A 20,363-nucleotide genomic window follows, 5' to 3' on the forward strand; every position below is an offset into this window, starting at 1 on the left:
ATCATCATAACAAATATAATAATAAAAAAGTTTGAAATATTGTGAGAATTACCAGAATGTGACCAGAGACACGAGGTGAACAATGTTGGAAAACTGGTGCCAACAGACTTGAAGACACAAGCTTGCCACAGACCTTCAATCTGTAAAGGATGCATTCTCTGCGAAGCGTAGTGCAGTGAGGCGCAGTAACGTGAGTTAAACCAGCATCCAGAGGCTTCCAAAAAAATTGTTACTGTTTACAAACGTTAAATATGAACCCACCTCTGAAAATTAGAGAGCACACACTCTTGGCCCTCCCACTTGCTAACATTATGGGATAGCTGACAGAGAGTACAAAACTGGATGGTGTTTGAATTCATGGGTTTGGTGTCTTTTCTTGGAACGGGACAAATGTAAGGTTTCAATAACCGGGTTTTTTTGTTTAGGTACACCAGAGACACAGGAAAGTGTGGGTGCACTTGAGTTATTAGGATAATGTCCTTCTAAAAATATTTGCTCCTTTTGTTTGTAGGTGTGAAAGATGTTTTCGTGCTCTTAGATAACCCGGGATGAATCCAAGGGTTGGGTTTGGGTGTTTGAATTTATCTCAATCCCACAGCCCCAGTAAAGGTGCCTGGGAGATCCTGGCTCCTGTGATATCTTTTTCAGAGATTGTAACTCATTTGTTTTCTAGTAGAATTTTCTGCCTTACCTCACTCACGTTTGACCCCCTGAAGAGGTTATTTACCTGTAACAGGAAACTGTTACTTTCTTTCTTTTTTTTTTTTTTTTAAAGATTTTATTTATTTATTTGACAGAGAGAGAGAGAGAGCGAGAGAGGGAACCACAAGCAGGGGGAGTGGGAGAGGGAGAAGCAGGCTTCCCGCCAAGCAGGGAGCTCGATGTGGGGCTCGAACCCAGGACCCTGGGATCATGACCTGAGCCGAAGGCAGACGCTTAACGACTGAGCCACCCAGGCGCCCCGGAAACTGTTACTTTCTATAACAGCTCTGTGAGCTTTGTCCAGATTGCGGTAGGAAGCAGCTGTGGGTTGGATTTCCCAGAAATCAGAATAGGAGAGCAGCATTCATTTTCTGGAGTGTGTTTAAATCAGATTCTTCATTAATTAGTGAAGTGTAAAAGAATTTTCTAGGTTTTCACAGTCACTGAAATCTATTTTATTCGTAAGTGTAGCTTTGACATTGTATGCTTATAAGGAAATGGAAATAATAAATGGCTCTCATTTGAAAAAGATTTCCCTAAAACCTTGACTTCAGGAATACCTACATTTACCAGCGACATACTGATCTTTGTATTTTTTTTTTAACGTATGCTCCTTGAAGCTTAGAGATGGCTTTTAGCACCTTCTACATGGCATAGAAACACTGCATTGCAGATGATAATTAACCTGTCTGTAACTGTTCACATGCTTTAACACCAGTGATAAACGAGGAAGACTGAGAGAAAGAAGGAGATGGGAAGACAGACCTTCGTGCATTTTGGGTTGTAGCCAGTATGGAAAATGATGTAAAAATGTAGTCAGTGCTTTGGCATCAACAACTTGATTTGTGAATGTGCGCTTTTCTGTAATCACATTTAAATGACGAATTTCAAGATTGGACTCGGGAGTTTTGCCTCTGACTGCCTGCATGAGTCTATTTTGGCACCAGAAACAGAAAGTAGTAGATGAAGCAAGCCTGTGACCTTCATGCACACAGAGGGAGAGAATTCAGCGCACACGCATGCGCGGATGCGCGTGTATGTGTAATTCAGGACTTAGCAAACGGATCACATTTCTAGTTTTTTCTTTTTGTGAAAGAAATGTTTCTCTGATGCCCCTTCTACTCCAGCTTCTGCCTTTGCTAGAGTATATTTGTGACCCTCCCCCAAGACCATTTGTTCTATTTTCCATAGAATTTGGAGTGTTATTTGAGTCTTACAGTCTCTAGATGTCCTTGTGGCATTTTAGGTTTCAGATTAGTGGGACCCCACCTCCCTCACACAGGACTACCACAGAATTTCTGAATTTACAGACATAGTTGTTCTGCAAAAGAATTTAATCACAGATTTAAAGTCTGTAACTTAGAAAACATTGAACGTGATTGGGTCTCTTATCTTCGTCTTTGGTTTCCCTTGAGCAGATGTTTGGTAAGAAAGTAAATGCAGTGAATTCTGAGTGAAAGTTGAGAATTTTACTTGTATCTTTAGGCAACATGCTGGGATGGAGAATATATTATATTTAGAAAAACAATCTCAGCAGCTAACACAAACTTACACAATTGATGGCCGTGCAGTTACCACTTTCCAGTTGCAAGAAAAAAATCTCCCTCCAGTCGGCATCTCGTGCTCATTGCTTTGTGTGTGTATTTACCATTGGTATTCTCCACTAAATGTTACCCTTTAAGGTGGTGTAGCAAAGAATTCTAGTTGTTCATATGGATGTCCACACAGAACGCTTTCTTCTGCCTTTGTGTAAATTGAATGTGAGTGACAGTTATTCTTGTCCTCCAAATAGTTAAAGTAAAAATGCACTTATCTTTACTCACTAGTGGACATTTCTTCTTTGTTGAATGAAAAAAAAGAATGGAGGGGGTGGCTGGCTGGCTCAGTCAGTGGAGTGTGCAACTCTTGATCTCGGGGTCGTAGGTTCGAGTCCCACGTTGGGTATGGAGGTTACTTAAAGATAAAATCTTTTAAAGAAAAAAAAAGAGTGGAAGAATTTTATCCTTGATCATTTTGAATGGAAGGTGACATGAAGAACCAGACCCTAAGTTCCCCTGAAACTTCTTTCCGGAAGGGCTGCTTGAGCAAAGGGCAAGCTCTGTAAAGAGCATTTTGAGAGGAACCGTGGGACCCTGGAAGTCAGAGGTGGAGCACTCATCTTGACTTTTAGGTAATGGGGGGACCTTCCCCAGGACACCCAACCTCTGTGGGCCTCTCTTTCTGTATGTCCTTATTTCTCGAATGAAGGGACTGATTTAGATGAGCCGTTTCCCGGCTTCTGAGCTTCACGTCCCGTGTGTTTAAAGGCGCACCGAAGCCGCCGGAGTGGTTGGTTTGGCACGAGGAGTGTTGGCTGACAGCGTCGTCTGCAGTGCTGTCGCTCTGAGCCTGAAAGGTGGCACTTCTACGTAGCACACGGGAAGATGTCATTCTTGCCCTTGGCTCTGATGGCTTTGCGTTTTTAATTATTTTTGGTTAAGGCGAATGAGCCCGTATTCAGTTCTGGTGACTTTTTTTTTTGCATTTGACTGGTAACCCAGTGACATGTGAGCTTTGTGTCATTGGCACCCAGTACTCACCTGAGTAACTCAAAAACTCTGGAAAATGAGCAGTCCGTGTGTGCTTCTGTAGGCACACATCAGAGTTTTTCCTGGGCTGATCTGCTGATCTGAGTTCCCGTGTGTATCTCCCTGGTTCGGGGCCGGGCTCACACTGAGGAGCGGTGCCGAAGCAGCTTTGTTCTGACTTACTTCGGGTCTGCCACGAGGATGCTGTGGAGACGGCTGTGCCCTGTGGCACAGGAGGAGGGGCTTTGGGCTCCGTGCAAGGAAAAATTGCCCTTTTCCTGAGGATCCGATGCCCTTTTATCTTGGAGAACTCCTGAGGTAGAAACCACCCCTACTCTGCGCAGGCTTGTAGGAAACCCAGAAAACTTAAAATGCTCACTTTGACCATAAACTAATTAAGTCCCTGATCACTGATTGAGTGTTTGAAGTGTTCCAGATGCTGTTCATGGCACTGGAGATCGAAAATTCGGACATTACGTTTTGGTGAGAGACAGATCATGAGCACCCCCCCCCCAATAAATGTATAATGTGCCAGATGAATGCTTTGAAGAAAAACACACACCATGTTTTATGTACTAAGCTATTCCTTAGATGGTGCTGGGCTCACAGTAAACAGGATACAGTATTTGCTATTTTGTTAGTAGTAATTTAAATATGTCTGCCCAGAAATAGCTTCCGGTAAGATGAAACATATCTGAGTTCTCCACTGAGCTCCCAGGGTCACCAGATGATGTCCCACCCGGAGACGGCCATACTTTCACTCCTTAGCAGGATGTCTATGAAGCAGAAATAAACTTGAGAGGAATTTTCCAGGATATGCTTAAATTACATGTTTAATTCTTTGATAGATAATACATTCATATGGTTCAAGTATCAGAAAGCTTAGTTCCCCCCCAGCCATCCCCCTAGTTCCTCCATCCCTGTCCCCTAAGCAGGTGAGCTGCTTACTTGCTTCTCAACACACTGTTGAGCCTCTTGCTTTTTAAAAAATTTATATATGTATGTATTTAAAAGATTTTATTTATTTATTTAGAGTGAGTGTGTGAGCAGGGGGAGGGGTAGAGGGAGAAGGAAGAGAATCTCAAGCAGACTCCATGATGAGCATGGAGCCTGATGTGGGGTTCAATCCCAGGACCCTGAGACCAGGACCTGAGCCAAAACCAAGAGTTGGAGGCTCAACTGACTGAGTCACCCACACGCCCCTGAGCCTCTTGCTTTTTTAACCAAATAGTATATTTTCGAGATCTTTCCATATAAGTATATAAAGAACTTTCTCTTTATCTTCCGCTGTGTGAATATACTGTGATTTATTTAATCAGTTCCTCATTGGTGAACATTTAGGTTCCCCGTGTTCCATAACTATGGAACGTGGCAGGGAATAGCCTTGTTCATACGTATGTTATATTGCACGTGGGCAGGTATGATTGTCCGATAACTTGTAAGTGCAATCACTAGGTCAAAGGGAACATGCTTTTTTATATTCTAACAAATACTGCTGAGTAGTCCTTCATAGCTTTTGTATCAATATATAGTCTTCTTGGCCACTGCAGAGGACCTGGTTTCCTCCGTTATTGCCAACAGAGTGTGCTCTCAGAGTGTTGGATTTTTATTTTTATTTTTATGTACATTCTCGTTTTCTTTACCCATTTTTCCATTTGGATGTCAGTCTTATCCTTATCTATATGTAGGAATATTTTCTAAATTAGGGCCAGTAGTCCTTTGTGTGAAATAAAATGCAAATATTTTTTCTCACTTCTTTGTCTTTTGACTTTGCATGTGGCTTTTTTTTGTATATAAAAATTTTTGATGTTTTCGCAGATGAAATTGTCAGTCTTTTTTATGTCCTGTAGATTTTTGGGAATAGCTATAAAGATCTTTGTTCTACTAAGGTTTTCGTCCAGTATTGTATCATTTCAGTTTTGAGGTTTAGGTGTTTGATCTGCTTGCGCTTTTTCTTGGTATAAAGGTCAAAGTGTGGATCCACTTTCCTTTCTGCTCTAGATGCTGTTGATGGTCACATCGGCCGAGCACCAGAGTGGCTGTGACCCGTCTCTCCTCTGCCCTTCCCCATCGCTTTCACCCTCGCCACCCCATGTACCTGGAAACCTTTTCAACTCAGGTTCCACCTCTTGCTTCCTTCTGAGTGTGTCTCCATCTGCTATTAGGCCTTAAGGATTTTATAAACATACTGATCAAGTCACATTTATCACACACGCGTTAGAATATTTTGTTTGTTTAAGAGGAAATTTGCCAAAGTGCCTTTTATTTCCACAACCTGATTGACTTGGGCCTGTTGTTTATTGTCTGAAAACTGTTGTTTCATAGATTTTGCCTGCTTTCATAGTTGTTTGAGGTAGGAGGGTAAGTTGTTAGTCCATTATGCCTAGAATTGGAAGTGATAGTTGGGAGGTTTTCACACTCACTTTTCAGCCATTGAATGTCAGTGTAGAGGTAGATGATCTCAGAACCATCTTTACTGAGTGGTGTTGTAGGAGCATTATCTCTGCACTTGCAGAATCCACTTTCTTTTCAGCTGCATGTGTAATGTTCACCAAGATCGACCATAATCTGGGCTATAACAAGTCTCAGTAAATATACAAAAAGGATTGAGAACATACAGAGTGGGTGGTCTCTGGCTACAATGACCTTACATTAGAGAACCATAATCAGACGATACTGAGAAGAATTCCAAGTTTTTGGAAATGAGCTCATCTAAAGAATCAGTTTGTCAAAGAAGAAATCATAGGTCAAATTAGACAGTCTTTTGAACTGAAGGATAATGAAAATACAGAATTTGTGGGATAAAGCTAAAGCAGTGCTTGGAGGGAAATGTATAGCTTTAAATGTTTCTACCAGAAAAGAAGAAAGGTCTAAAAGCAGTGACCTCCATGAAGGTTCTACTTTCTGAAGGTAGACGAGAGCACAGAATAACCTGAGTAAACAGAAAGAAGCAATTGATACGAGACCAGGGCTGAAAACAGTGACCCAGGAAACAGAAATCAATAGAAAAAATTAACCAAGGCTAGATTGGTTCTTTAAGAAGATCAGCAAAGATTGATCAAAAAGAAAGAGGATGCTGGCTGGTGTCATGAAGGAGGGCATAGTCGTCATGGAACCTTGGCTGAGGGACGGGAGGGCCCACAGCTAGGGGCCAGTTGCATTCCAGGATGGAAGCTTTTGGTCCTGAATCCTTCTTTAAACCCTCCTCGTGTTTGCCTGGGTATAGTTCCCTGAGTGCGCTGATATCCTGTTTTTCCATGTCCCCCTTCAATGAGGGACTCACAGAACACCTCCTTCGGCCTCCTGAGCGTCCTGCCTTGGCCCTCTGGTTAGATCAACTTTGTTATTTCTCTACTCTACAAAGTTTATGTGTGTTGCCCCTGAGACATTTTTGTCTAATTCTCTATGTGTGGGCTTTTCTCCACTGTTAGCATTTTGGAATATGGATTGTGATCTAGCTCCTAGCACAGTTTTGGAACATTGTGGGTTTTTTAAAAAAAATACTTTTTATTTATCATTATTATTTGTTTGTTTTTTGAGTGATCAAGTGAGCACAGAGGGGGAGGGGCAGAGAGAGAGAGAGAATCTTAAGCGGGCTCCACGCCCAGCGCGGAGCCTGATGCAGGGCTCCATCTCACCACCCTGAGATCATGACCTGAGCGGAAAGAGTCTGATGCTCAACCGACTGAGCCACCCAGGTGCCCTGGAACATTGTATTTTTGAATGAACGTTCTTCTGGGAAAATGTTTTGAGCTCCAGAAAGCTAAATCATGAATGAGCTTTAGGATCACTTTTGTGTACCTGGCTTAAAATGCATGAATTTCTGTTGTTGCAGTTTAATGACCTACCCAAACTGGTATGAGAACTGTTTGAGAATTTTCTGTATATCCATTATTACTAGAAATATCTTATATCAAAGTGCTGATCAGGGGCGCCTGGGTGGCTCATTCGTTGGGCATCTGCCTTTCGGCTTGGGTCATGATCCCAGGGTCCTGGGATCAGGCCCCACATCGGGCTCCCTGCTCGGCGGGAAGCCTGTTTCTCCCTCTCCCACTCCCCCTGCTTGTGTTCCCTCTCTCGCTGTGTCTCTCTGTCAGATAAATAAATAAAATCTTAAAAAAAAAAAAAGTGCTGATCAGTTATTTTGAGGGCTGTGGAAGAAATAGAACACATGTTTAGATTTTGTTTTTATATGAGTGACAGTGTGTTGTGGTAGTTAATATGGTTCATTTGGTTACATACTGAAACACATACTTTCATTATATTTTTTGTTAAGTGGTTAAATAAACTGTGTTCATAAATATATTTAATGCTTTACAGTCACTCTTATGCTATAACCTTGGTTATAAACAGTATATTCTTTAGTTCTTAAGCCTGCAGATGCCCTCTGGCCAATATGATTCAGAATTAATTAATAATACTATTCAATCTTTTTAGTTGTCACAGTGGTACTTTAAAGAAATACGCTTATAATCTTTGCCTCAGGGTTTCCATAAGTTGATCTTTGAGTTTAGATGAGTGCATTGCTTGACAATGAGGATGTTTTCTTGGTAACTCGAGAGCTCTTACAGACGAGGTAATCAAGCCAGTATGCATTACCAGGTTGTTGGCATACGTTTAAATAAAACGTGTGACATGTCCATTTCTCTAGTTAATTTTAGCACTTAACCTTCTGAGTAGAACAGTTTAATATGGTTTCTGTTTATACCTGAACTTGTAGCTAAATTTCATTTTATAGTTAAAATGGAACTTAGATAAGACCTATAGTTGAATACATTTGAATCATTTCAATAAATATTTCTGAAGTAAAATTGGAGAAACCTATTTTGAGGGTTTTTATTTTCTTTTAGCCGCTAATGGAAAAGTAGTATGTGAACCTCTTAGAACATTTTAAGATTACAGCACATCAAAAGTTCAATAAAAAGAAGTACTTTTATGTGTACAATGCCCATAAAGTAGATAAGGCCATGTCCATTTTACTATGTTTCTAGTAACCACACTTTCTCCTCCTTTTTTTCTTAGGTTCTTGATTATTACAGACCACTTTCTGAAGAGCCCGGAATTGGTGAAAGCGATGTATGCCAAAATGAGCAATCAAGAAAGGTAACCCCAAAAACCAGTGTGGTTTTGAGTATTTAGCATTCCATACAGAGTATCCTGTACACATGACTGAGAAACTGTGTGGTTTCTTAGTTGGCACAAAATCTCTAAATACATGTTTCTGTGTCAGTAATGGTTTTAAATTGGTTGGTTAACATTACAGCTTAGCCACAGCAGGCAATGATTTACGTGGGGCTGCACGATCCAGGTTGGCGCCATTATTCAGTAAAGGCAAACTCAGAAACGTCAAGAACAAAATGTTATGCCTGTCCTTGGATTGCAGTTGCGTATTTGAAACGTGCTTCTGTGTTCACATCACTGGTGTAATGATTTGGGACATGCCCCACTCAACGTGTAGTTTTCCCATAGGTATTTCAGACGAAGACTGGGTACCCGTCTGTGATCTCCCTGCTATCATAGCGGGAAGAGCAGTGCCCGCCGAGCACGGAGACCATGGCTCCCTGCCTCCTCGTGTTGGTAATTCTGTCTGTGACCGTAGCCGGGCCTTTTACTGTGTTCGGATTCAGTTTCTCGGCCTGTAAGATTAGAGGATGGAATGGCATGATTCGCAGCGCTCTGGATGACTCCCATAGCTCATGTGTTCCCTAGCCTTATTGGGAATGTTGCCTTAGGAAAAATAAAACTTACTTTGAAATCACGGATCTAATGATCAAAAACTTTAAAAAATGTTAATCTTTTGATTGTAGTCACAATTTTTATAATTGCTGTGGTTTTGAAATTCTTACTATCTATGTGGCTTCCAAATAATTAAGCTTTTACACTCCTTTGTAGTCTCGTTAAGTGGGATTTCTTCTTTAATAGCTTTAACGAAAAGGAAAGTTCGAGCTTTTAAAGTCAGTTTAAATGCCATGTTTATAAATCCAGTGGCCCCCCTCCCCATATGCATACTTCTGTTGCAGAAAAAGAATTATTTGTAGTTTTTTAACCTAAAATTAGTGACATGAAGAGCAGTGCTATCACTTGGGAAGCAGCTTTGCAGTAAGGAATACCCGCACGCAAGGAGAATGATACACAGTTGAGTTGTATTTTTATTTATTTATTTATTTTTTTAAAGATTTTATTTATTTATTCGTGAGAGACAGAGTGAGAGAGAAAGGCAGAGGGAGAAGCAGGCTCCCAAGGAGCAGGGAGCCCGATGTGGGACTCGATCCCAGGACCCTGAGATCATGACCTGAGCCGAAGGCAGACGTTTTAACCATCTGAGCCACCCAGGCGCCCGAGTTGTATTTTTAATATTCAGTTTTACATTTTCCATATTCCTGTCGAAGGATCTGTTTTTAAACTGCTCTATCATGTAACCAAATGAAGATGCCAGACTAAACATTTTCCTTTTTTTTTTTTTTTAAAGATTTTATTTATTTATTTGAGAGAGAGAATGAGAGACAGAGAGCACGAGAGGGAAGAGGGTCAGAGGGAGAAGCAGGCTCCCCGCTGAGCAGGGAGCCTGATGCGGGACTCGATCCCGGGACTCCAGGATCATGACCTGAGCCGAAGGCAGTCGCTTAACCAACTGAGCCACCCAGGCGCCCCTAAACATTTTCCATTTTTACCTACAAAGACGTTGTAGCCACTGCTCCCCTTCGTGCAGCGTCTGTTCACGTGCCACGGCCCCTCTTGACTTTTCTTCCCGAGGAGAAGTGCTTTTGTTTCTTCGCGTCATTCGTCACGCGTCGTAGTGTGTTACACACCTGCCTGCTGCTTGTGTGACCCTGCCGTTGGGCTGTCGGCCCTGCGAGGGCACGGGCTCCATCTTTTTCTTCCGGGGTGGCCATGTTCCCAGATGGTGCTTGGCACGTCAGGGTGCCAGAAAAAGTCGTTTGGATGAAAACACGAGGAAGTGAATGAATTTTCTTACACGAGGAAGTGAATGAATTTTCTTACTCGTGAAAAGGTCTGTCCAGTTAGTGCACTGACTCCTGGAATGCCACCTGCCGAGGTGGGAACCTCAGAGCCCTCAAGTCCCCTTCTGCTGCCTGCGTCTCGGGCAGAGCCTTGCTGTGGGCGCCGCCTCGTGTGTCCTGAGTGGTGTGGCGTGTGAGGCCTTTACCAGGCAGCTTCGTCTCCAGCCCCTGTCCCCTGCTCTCGGTTACCACATTACGGCGACACAGAACTTCTGTCAGTTCTCAAGGCCTTCCCTGTAATTTCATGCTTTGCGGATGTCCTTTTCTCTGCCTGCAGCGTCCTGGCCACTCACTGCCTCTCCTGGTGAATGTACAGCCGACCCTTGAGCAACATGGGTGTGAACTGCGCAGGTCCACTTATATGCAGATTTTTTAAATAAGTACAGTCCTGTAAATATATTTTCTCTTCCTTCTTTCTTTTTTTAAAGATTTTATTTATTCATTTTATTTTATTTTAGAGAGAGCGCCCGTGTGCGTGAGCAGGGGTGGGGCAGAGGGAGAGGGAGAGAGAACCTCAAGCAGACTCCGCACTGAGCACAGAGCCCAACGTGGGGCTCGATCTCACATCCCTGAGATCATGACCTGAGGTGAAACCAACAGTCAGACATTTAACTGACTGAGCCACCTAGGCAGCCTTCTTTCTTATGATTTTCTTTTTATGACTTTTTTTTTTTTTAAAGATTTTATTTATTTAACAGAGAGACAGAGAGAGAGCACAAGTAGGCAGAGAGGCAGGCAGAGGGAGAGGGAGAAGCAGGCTCCCCACAGAGCAGGGAGCCCGACGCGGGGCTCGATCCCAGGACCCTGGGATCATGACCTGAGCCGAAGGCAGACGCTTAACGACTGAGCCACCCAGGTGCCCCTTTTCTTATGATTTTCTTAATGACATTTTCTTCTCTCTAGCTTACTTTATTGTAAAAACACAGTATATAATACATACAACATACAAAATACATGTTAATCAACTGACGTTACCGTAAGGCTTCCGGTCAACAGTCGGCTATTAGTAGTTAAGTTTTTGGGGAGTCAAAAATGGTAACATGGATTTTTGACTGACCTGTGGTGTTCAGGGGTCAGCTGTACACTCATGCTTTTAGGCCCTTGTTGGAGCCTGTGTGAGCTTTTTGTGGTGACTGACTCAGACGATTGGCTGGGGGGCCTGACGAGTTCAGTGCTGATGGGTGTGTGTGCTGGTGTGGGCGGGGGAGGGCGCAGGGAGGAGGGGAAAGGGGTCTTGGCAGGAGCACTGAGTCTGCGGTCAAGTAGAGCTCTTGGGTTCCCTGTTGACTCCTTTTCAGGCAGTTATGGGTAATTCTGTGTTCACAGTTGTGAGTTTGCAGATTAATAGGATTGAAAAGATTAGAGTTTTTCTCAACAGGGATATGTAATGAATTAACTTCTTTTCTGTGCACCTGGAATGGTGCTGCATGCCTTGTTTGTGAGAACTGAGAACATTCTCTGTGTTCTGTGGTTCAGATGAGGAACTTCACTAGAGACCCCTGTGGAGACACTGTGGTGCTTTTGGGAACACACATCAGAGTCGCCTGAGGAGCGCCCAGGGTGTGGCCCCACCTGCTCACTTAGAATGTCCAGTTGGGTTAGGGGCTGCCCGGTTTACACATTTGAGGGTCAGTCAGTAAAACAGGTAGTGTGTTCACTAAGTGCCTGTTGGCGGTCCCCGGGGCGTCACAGGGACAGTGTGGGTGGCTCCGGAGGGAAAGTGCTTGGAATGTCACCACTCATCGACTCCAGACTACTCGGTGAGAAGTTTAGGATATGGAGTCAAAATCAGTTCACATGGTTGACTCAGCAGAAAGGAGAGTCTGCATTTATACGATTTTCTGGTCCTCCTTCCCAATGAATTGCAGTATTACTAGATTACACCCAGCTGCTCTTGGAAAACGCTTGGGTGGTTCCCAGGCTTATAATCTGTATAGCAGAGTAGCGAGCAGCAGAGGTGGTTCTGTGGCTCATGGCTTTGGGTAAGTTACCTGTACTTGCGGAACTCTGGTCCATCTGTAGAACGAGGGTAAGAACAGTAGCCGCCCCATGAAATTGCCGTAACTGATTGAAGTCTATGAGGAGACAGTGCCTGGTGCGGGATTACCACAAAGTGAATGAGTTGCTAGTTCTGCCTCTGCTTCTGCTGCTGGTACCCCCCCTCCCCCCCAGCCCCTGTCACCACCGCTGCTGTTAGTCCTGCCGCTCTGCCACCTTGTCTCTTCCTCCAGGTGGCATCTTACAGCCGTTTCATTTCATCCTCCAGAGACCCTGGGAAATGGGTGTTGTTCTTGCCGTCTGCCCCACTGGGATCTGTGGTTTTGTAGGTTCGGGTGTTTGCCCCGGGTTACAGAGGTAGCTGGGGGAGTGTTTGAACTCAGTCTGTCGGATGCCAAAATCAGTGATCTTCTTCCCCACAACACAAGAATTTCTTACCTCTGTGACTTATTAAAGGACTAGTGAGATTAATTCAGCCACAGCTTTGTGCCCTGTGTCTCGGTTAGCTTGTTCAGGTTAATGAAAGGTTTGGCCTTTGTGGGCACATCATTCAACAGATCGTATATGTGGAGAGTCCAAATGTAAATTCATGGTTCGTTGGAGCTCTCAGTCCTGAAATTTGAATTACATTTTATTTCTAGAATTAGAGAGTATTATTTCATGCCCTGCTCATAAAACTTGCTCACCCACGTGTCCCCCATCCTCCTTTGCCCCTCACTCCAGTCCTCTCATAACAAACTTCCCATTTCAGGACGGCACAGGCATGGCTATTAAAATTGTAGCCTGCATTAATTTAAGCATAACTTTCAAATAAAAATTTTACTATAGAATTTTCCCTTAAAATTCTTCATATGTATATATATTGCTTTTTTTTTTTTTTTTATGAAACAGGAATCCTCATTTTGAGGAGAGACTGTGTAACTATTTAATCAGAAGTGGATCAGAAAGATTGTGAATGACAGCCGGTGGTTGAGGGAGAAAATCCTAGAAGCTCGAATCTGAATTGAGGGGTGTGTCTGGTAGCCTGAGGCAGACCCGAGTGAGGATCCCGGGGTTTAAGGACGCAGGACTTTCACACCGATGTGTGACTGTAGACGGCTAGTCCCTGACCTCTTCAACTAGGTCTCTTGCTTTTTCACCCTTCACTTCTGAGTGAATAAATACATGAGTGAATAGCACTTGTATTCTGTTACCTTTTCAAGGAAGGATTTAGTGTGGTTCCCACACAGCTGCAAGAAGTAAGACATTCCACATCATGTCCCATTTTCCCGGATTCTGCAGGACGTTTCAACTTTCAACACACATACGGTTTCTGGCTTGGAAATGGAGGCGGCAAATGTAATGCGCCATTAAAATAAGTGAATTTGAAAACAGTTTCCTACTGGAGTGGTGTGTCCCACATGTGATTCCTGTATTTGACCAGAAGGATGGTTTTTGATGGTGGCTCTAAGTAGAGGGAGTTGGAGAGTTTGATGGGGACTTGGGTTGGGATGGCCCCAAATTGTTGGACCCACTCCCTAATAATGGGAGCCCCCAGAAGTTTTTATGGACAGAGAATACAATAGAAGTAGGATCATTTAATGAAGTCTAATTTATTCTCAGGTGATATTTAAACTTGATTTGTATTTTTAGATTTTGAACATTCATTTTTTATTTTTTCCTTAAGATGACACTACTTCTCTGCTTAGCTGTCCCGTGTTATAATCACGCAGTAGAGTGGAGAGGTGAGGCTCCTGAGCAGGGAGAAGTCCGAGGGGTGGATGGCCTCCGGTGAGCTTGTGAGGAAGGCCGCGTCTGTGCTGACCATATCTATCAGCTCCAGCTTCCAGGTCTCCCTCAGAGTGTCCCCTGGGACTCCAGGGCCTTCCCACTGCTGCTTCCCAACAAGCTTGGGTACCATGCTGGGCCTACCTTTTCTGTCTTGGACCTCACGCAATTCCTTCACGATCTCTTTTTTCTCTTCGCCCTGTTGAGTAATAGTCCACAAGGTGCTGAATTCCCTAAAACCAGAGCTCATGACTTCTCATACCTAGCAATCATTGCCACACTATTCCAATTTAAAAGGAGTATTTTTAAAGCAGACATTTGGGTTCCTTAGGTGGCCTCCTCCCTAGCGTTCCCGGAAAGTTGTCCTGCCTAGCTTTATGGCCTGAGAGGACCCCATTCATTTTTAAAGTTTCTGTGTGAATGAGGGAAAACAAAAACATGCTAATGCTGAACTATTTGTTGTTCTTTTGTGCTCAGTTGAGACGATTATTTGTTTTATTTTGGATTAATGATTGCTCTAAGAAATTGGAGGCTTTTAGGAATTTTGAAAACCAGTAAGGTCTGTGTGTGATTTTTCCAGACTGATGATCTTTCTCACCATTTTGCAAAACTACAGGAAGAGTTTGGTATAGTTTTATTTCGTACTTGAAACTTGCAGCAGTAAACAAGTTCTTTGTTTGTTTGGTAAGAAATGCTCCATGCCTATTGTAAGTGTATTTTCCCCACTTGCTTAGCATCCATGTCCTTTCTGGTTTGGAAATATTTAAATGAGAGTTATGCATTTAATCCCAAGTCACAGTGTGATTTTGGGAAACATCCTGCTTGGTTTATGCTGGATAGACTACCATGTATAGGATTCATTTTTTTTTGTCAGAGAAGGAAAGAGTTTGTTGAAGAGAAATACTTATGGGATCATTTAAGTGTTGATGTAAAATGGCATGGGTTTGGTCTTCAGATTTATGTTTTTATGAGCTAAAATAACGAAACAAGCAAAGCCAGCCTTTACGAGAAGGACAGTAGAGTGAGGAGCTGAGGCCCGTGGCCCAGCAGTGAGAGGTGGAATCCTGTGCGTGGATCCCGACATAGCACGTCTGATTACGGGCAGGTGAGTCAGCCTCACTGAGCCGTATTTGCTGAGCGTAGCCCAGGTCAGTGACAGTAGCTGTCTGTCAGAGATCGTGCGTGTAGAAAGTTCGTTAGCCCAGTAGTGGGCTGTGAATAAACGTTACTAGCCCACTGAACCTCGCTATTGTCGTCATTGTGCGTGTGTCAGAAAACCTAATCCGACAGCATTTCTGAAATGTTGAATTAAGGGCTTACAGGAATGCATATAGAAAAGGTGCTGGTTTCTGTAGTCAGGTCACATCAAAGAAATCAAGATTTTAAAAAATAGGTAATTGATGAAGAGTCATTCTAGTCGCACAAAATATTTCCCTAGCTAGACATTATAAACAGAGTAAGAAACTTAAAAATATTCTCTTAAAATGCTCTCTCTCAATATTTTTAGCATTGTACAATTTCAGTATTACATATTCATGTAAAACTCTTGTATGTTTTACAGAGTTACATTGCTAGACCTCATAATTGCGAAATTAGTGGGGGATGAGCCACTGACCAAGGATGACATCCCTGTGTTTTTGAGCCATGCCGAGCTGATTGCAAGCACTTTTGTGGATCAGTGCAAGATGGTGCTAAAATTGACCTCTGAGCAGCATGCGGACGATGAGGTAAGAGGACAGATTTCAGAATCTTGGATGGGAGAGAGCAGGGAGATTTTCTAAGCCAGCTAGGCCCTCTCTGAGAATTCTTTTTTAAACCTTTAAAAAATTCTGCGTAAGTAATGAATGGACTGCTATGGACTGAATGTTTGTGTCTCCTCCCCTCCAAATCCATATGTTGCAAACCTGATGGCCAAGGTGATGGTCCTAGGAGGCTGGGCCTGTGGGAGGGGAGTAGGTCTTGAGGGTAGAGCCCCCAGTATTGGGATTTAGTGCTCTTATAAAGAGACCCTGCAAGAATCCCTTGCCCCGTCTGTCGCGTGAGGACACAACGAGAGGTCGGCCATCTGCAGCCTGGAAGAGGGCCTTCATCAGAACCCAGCCATCCTGATCATGGACTTCCAGCATCCACAACTATGAGACATCAGTGTCTGTTGTTTCTAAGCCACCCAGTCTGTGGTATTCTGTTACAGCAACCCGGATGGACGAGGACAGTTAAGAGAATACGGCAAGGAAAAACAGTGCCCTCATTCCTACCATCCAGAGTTAATGACTTGAAAACAAATTCTAGTTAACATATTTTTTAGGCAGATAACATCAAATATATGTGTGCATCCATGCACACACACACACAAACATACATATATTAAAAATGAGATCATGCTGTGCTGTTTGTAAGTTTCTCTTTTTTCTTCTCCTGAATGTAAGTTTTATGAGGGTAGAAGTTTTGACTGTTATGTTCATAGTTCTGTGCACACAGTAGGCGCTTAGTATTTGCGGAATGAATAAACAGTACATTGTCAGTGTCTTTTAAAAAGTCAGTGTAGCATTAGAAGTGAAGAGTTTGCCGTAATTTATTTGTCCAGCTGTTGGTTGGACGTTCTGGTTGTTCTTATTTCTGTTTTCTCTAGTTAGTGCTGTAGTACATGTCTTTGAAATTCCATCTTTGTACCTTTCCCTACTGTTAACCCAGGAGTGGAATTGCTGGGTGTTAAGGGTACATCCAGTTTTGTGGGGTTTTTCTTCTTTTTTAAGATTTATTTATTTATTTGGGAGACAGAGAGAGTGCACACACTTGAGATGGGGGAGGAGCAGATGGAGAGGAAGAGACAGAATCTCAAGCAGACTCCCCGCTGAGCATGGAGCCTGATGCTGGGCTTGATCTCAGGATCCTGAGGTCATGACCTGAGCCAAAATCAAGAGTTGGACGCTTAACTGAGCCACCCAGGAGCCCCGGGGTAAATCCAGTTTTAAAGCTTGTATTTCTAAATTGCCTTCCAGAACGTTTGTTTCTTCTGTCGTTACAAAACATTCCCGATCATACACCATCCTGGCTAGCTTCTTCAAGTAATTTTTTTTGTTTTACTTTCCTCAAGGCCGCCCTGGATTATTCCAGTCTTTACTAAGGGGATGGAAGCATTGATACATCCTTCACACTTGAGAAATTCTCTTTATTTTTGTCTGTCCCATCTTCCTTCCCTTCTGTCTTAAAGTTAGAATGGTTCTTTCTCTGGAATACTACTCAGCAGTAGAAAGGAATGGGTTCGTGATACAACAGCAGAGATGAATCCCAAACATACCTCCTGAAAGTAGCCAGACTAGAGAACGTATCTTAATGATGCCATCTCTGAAATTCTGTAGAAGGTGAAACTTACTGATATAAACAAAGCAGATCAGATGTCACCTGGGGCTGGAGTAAAGGGGTGGATTTGATTGTGAAGGATATGAGGGTACATTTTGGGTAAGAGAAATGTGGTACATAGCTGTGTACCTTGACAAAACTCTGTACGGTACGCTCCAGATGGATGTATTTTATTGCATGTCAGCTGTACCGCAAGAACACTGATATGAACATTTCTGTGCCGATGGGAGTGATGGGTGGAGAGTGACTCCCGTGGGCAGAGAGGTGTGAATAGCTGGGAAGGGGCTCCATCCACTATCTCTGGATCCATTCACATTTCCCTGGATCCTGTGTGTGTGATGCCACGAACCTGTTAACTTCCTCTGTAAATGCAGGCCATGGTTATGACTCTTCTACCATGACAGTAGTTTCCTTCTCTGTGACTGTACCTTTTTTCCAGGTTACTTTGCTATGGATGTTCTGTGCTGTGTCCTACAGACCATGTTGGGTCTCGCTGACAGAGCTGGTATTTTAGTTCTCATTTCTGTGATAGGAGAGGCCAAGTCTTGACTCACTGATGCCTTTCCTTTCTGGAGATAGATTTGCCTCTGTTTCCAGCAGGAGGAGCAGTGAGCTGTGCTTCAAAAAAGTAAAAATTAATTCTCTAGGAGACAGAAAAGGAGGTAAAACTTAGTACTTGTTAAACCACAGCTTTAAGCTTTTTCAAGGCAGTGGCATTTTTGGTATAGATGACTTCAGTATTGTAGTAAGAAATTACCTGATGGAACTTTTTATATTGAGGAAAATTTATATTTTTCTTTCAAGAATTTTTTTCTCTAAAAGGGGAATAATTACTATATATTAATAGAAATTTGTAGACAGTTTCCTTTTGAAAAGCCCAAATAGTTCACTGTTTTTTTAAATTTTATTTTATTATGTTATGCTAGTCACCATTCATTGCATCATTAGTTTTTGATGTATTGTTCCATGATTCATTGTTCACTTTTTAAAAAAATTGATCGGGCGCCTGGGTGGCTCAGTTGGTTAGGCGTCTGCCTTGGGCTCGGGTCGTGGTCCCGGGGTCCTGGGATCGAACCCTGTGTCGGGCTCCCTGCTTGGTCTAGAGTCTGCTTCTCTCTCTCCATCTGAGCTTCCCCCCTGCTCGTGCTCTCGCTCTTGCTCGGTCTCTCACTCTCTCAAATGAATAAAAAAATCTTAAAAAAAAATTGATCTATAAAAGTCAGGACTTGTGCATATTAGTATATATGTGTTCTCCTTTAAGTTAGACGTTTTTAAAAAAGCTACAGTAGTTTTTAAGAAGACCTCTAACCCCAGTATTTAATATACCATATACCCAGTGGTATGCTGCAGCCAGGCTATACGGACTTCTGAGAGTCAGTTGTTAAATATTCAGATATCCATGAGCTGACTGTTGAACTCTCGGTAGCTTGAAATCGGCCATGGTGGAAGTATTTCTACCGTGGAAATCAGCAAAGGCCACAGATCAGGGCTCTCTGCTCCTGCCTCCTTTTCCATCTCCCCACAGCCAGCAGACCAGCAAAACCTCTGCATTTACCCAGTTGTGATATTCTTAGGACAAGGTATCCAGTAAGGGTCTCATAATGCTGTGGCCAAAATATTGGAGTGAAAATTGTCACTTGGGGTCATCTATTGTGTATTTGTATAATTGTTGGGTTTTAAAATCCTGAGGATTTTTTTTCATGTCTTCCTTAATAGAAACAGTCTGAGGATCTCACATTCACGTATGTGTTTCTGTCTTTGGTATTTTTTGTGTGCTTGTCTCCAGTTTCTGAGAACGTTATCTTCAGTGCTAATGTGCAATTTATCCTGTAGGACTTAGGGTTCAGTTCAGCTTTATCTCGAGCCTTAGTCTTGTTGCTTGTAGGGAGCCTGGCCTTTCCTCTGGAAGTTAAATAAATTCTTTTTAGTTTCGTATTTTGTTTTTAGTTTTGTATTCATCTATTACGAGAATTATCCTCAGGTGGTGGGTTTTTCATTGTTTTATTCCTTGTGTTCCCCAACTTACGTTATATCTGTTAATATAGTAGGTATTTAATAAATATTTGTGGAATAAGAAAGGGTAATCTTTCATTCCACAGACTGATAAGGGATTAAATATTTGTACTGTGCAAATAATATTTGCTTATTAAATAAAAAAAAAAATTCACACTGAAGTCAGTGAAACAGAAGTCCTCATTCCCGCCCAGCCCGTCTGTTTTCTATGGACATATCATCATATACTTTTTTCTTCTCTTCTCAGAGATTTTTGTAAGTATACACCTGTTTTTTGTTCGTTTCTTCTTCTTCTTCTTCTTTTTTTTTTTTTTACAGTACTACCTTTTTTATTCTTCAACTTCTTTTTTCGCCTAGCCTGAAGTGTCTTGTACATCTTTCCATTTAACACATTATGTGCCTTCATCTCCTTCTTCCTCAGAGTGGAGCAGAATTCCACTAGACAGAGGAGACGGAATTTCCTCATTTGTTCTCTGTCGACGTACACTTTAGTAGCTTCCAGGGTTTTCCTCAAACCTTTACAGATAATGCTGTAGCGTGGATATCTTTGCAATTTTGGACGGTAAATCTGGAATTGTAAATTCCTGGACGTTGAATCGCTGAGTCAGAGAGTCTGTTTATTTAAAATGCTTAGAAATACTTGTAAATGCCATACCAAAAGAACATGGGAGTGTATGGGTCTGCAGCCTTTCACTAATCTGATTTAATGCCCATTTCTCTGTAACTGTTTTCAGTGTCCAGCATGTTCATTTGTTTTTCGTATTAGGTTACCTTTTAAAATACATTTATTAATGAGCATTTTCAGAAGATTAATGTTTTTGTCATGTATACAGGAAACTTCTCCCCCCCCATAGTTAATTTTTTGTTTGAATTTATTTATGGTATTCTCAGCCTTTTAGAAGTTTGTATTTTTGTTTTTAATCTAGTTAGGCTT

The 20,363-nt window shown here is 42.4% G+C and overlaps 1 protein-coding gene across 1 annotated transcript in view; it reads left to right on the forward strand.

Moving 5' to 3' along the window:
- Positions 1 to 20,363, forward strand: part of ATXN10 (ataxin 10) — a 159,801-nt gene that overhangs the window by 45,011 nt on the left and 94,427 nt on the right. Inside the window, exons 6-7 of the mRNA XM_036120574.2 lie at positions 8,292 to 8,372; positions 15,618 to 15,783. Coding sequence (XP_035976467.2) covers positions 8,292 to 8,372; positions 15,618 to 15,783 — 247 coding nt within the window. The remainder of the gene's footprint in view (positions 1 to 8,291; positions 8,373 to 15,617; positions 15,784 to 20,363) is intronic.

The sequence above is a fragment of the Halichoerus grypus genome, chromosome 6 (genome assembly GCF_964656455.1).
Source record: "Halichoerus grypus chromosome 6, mHalGry1.hap1.1, whole genome shotgun sequence".
Lineage (NCBI taxonomy): Eukaryota > Metazoa > Chordata > Mammalia > Carnivora > Phocidae > Halichoerus > Halichoerus grypus.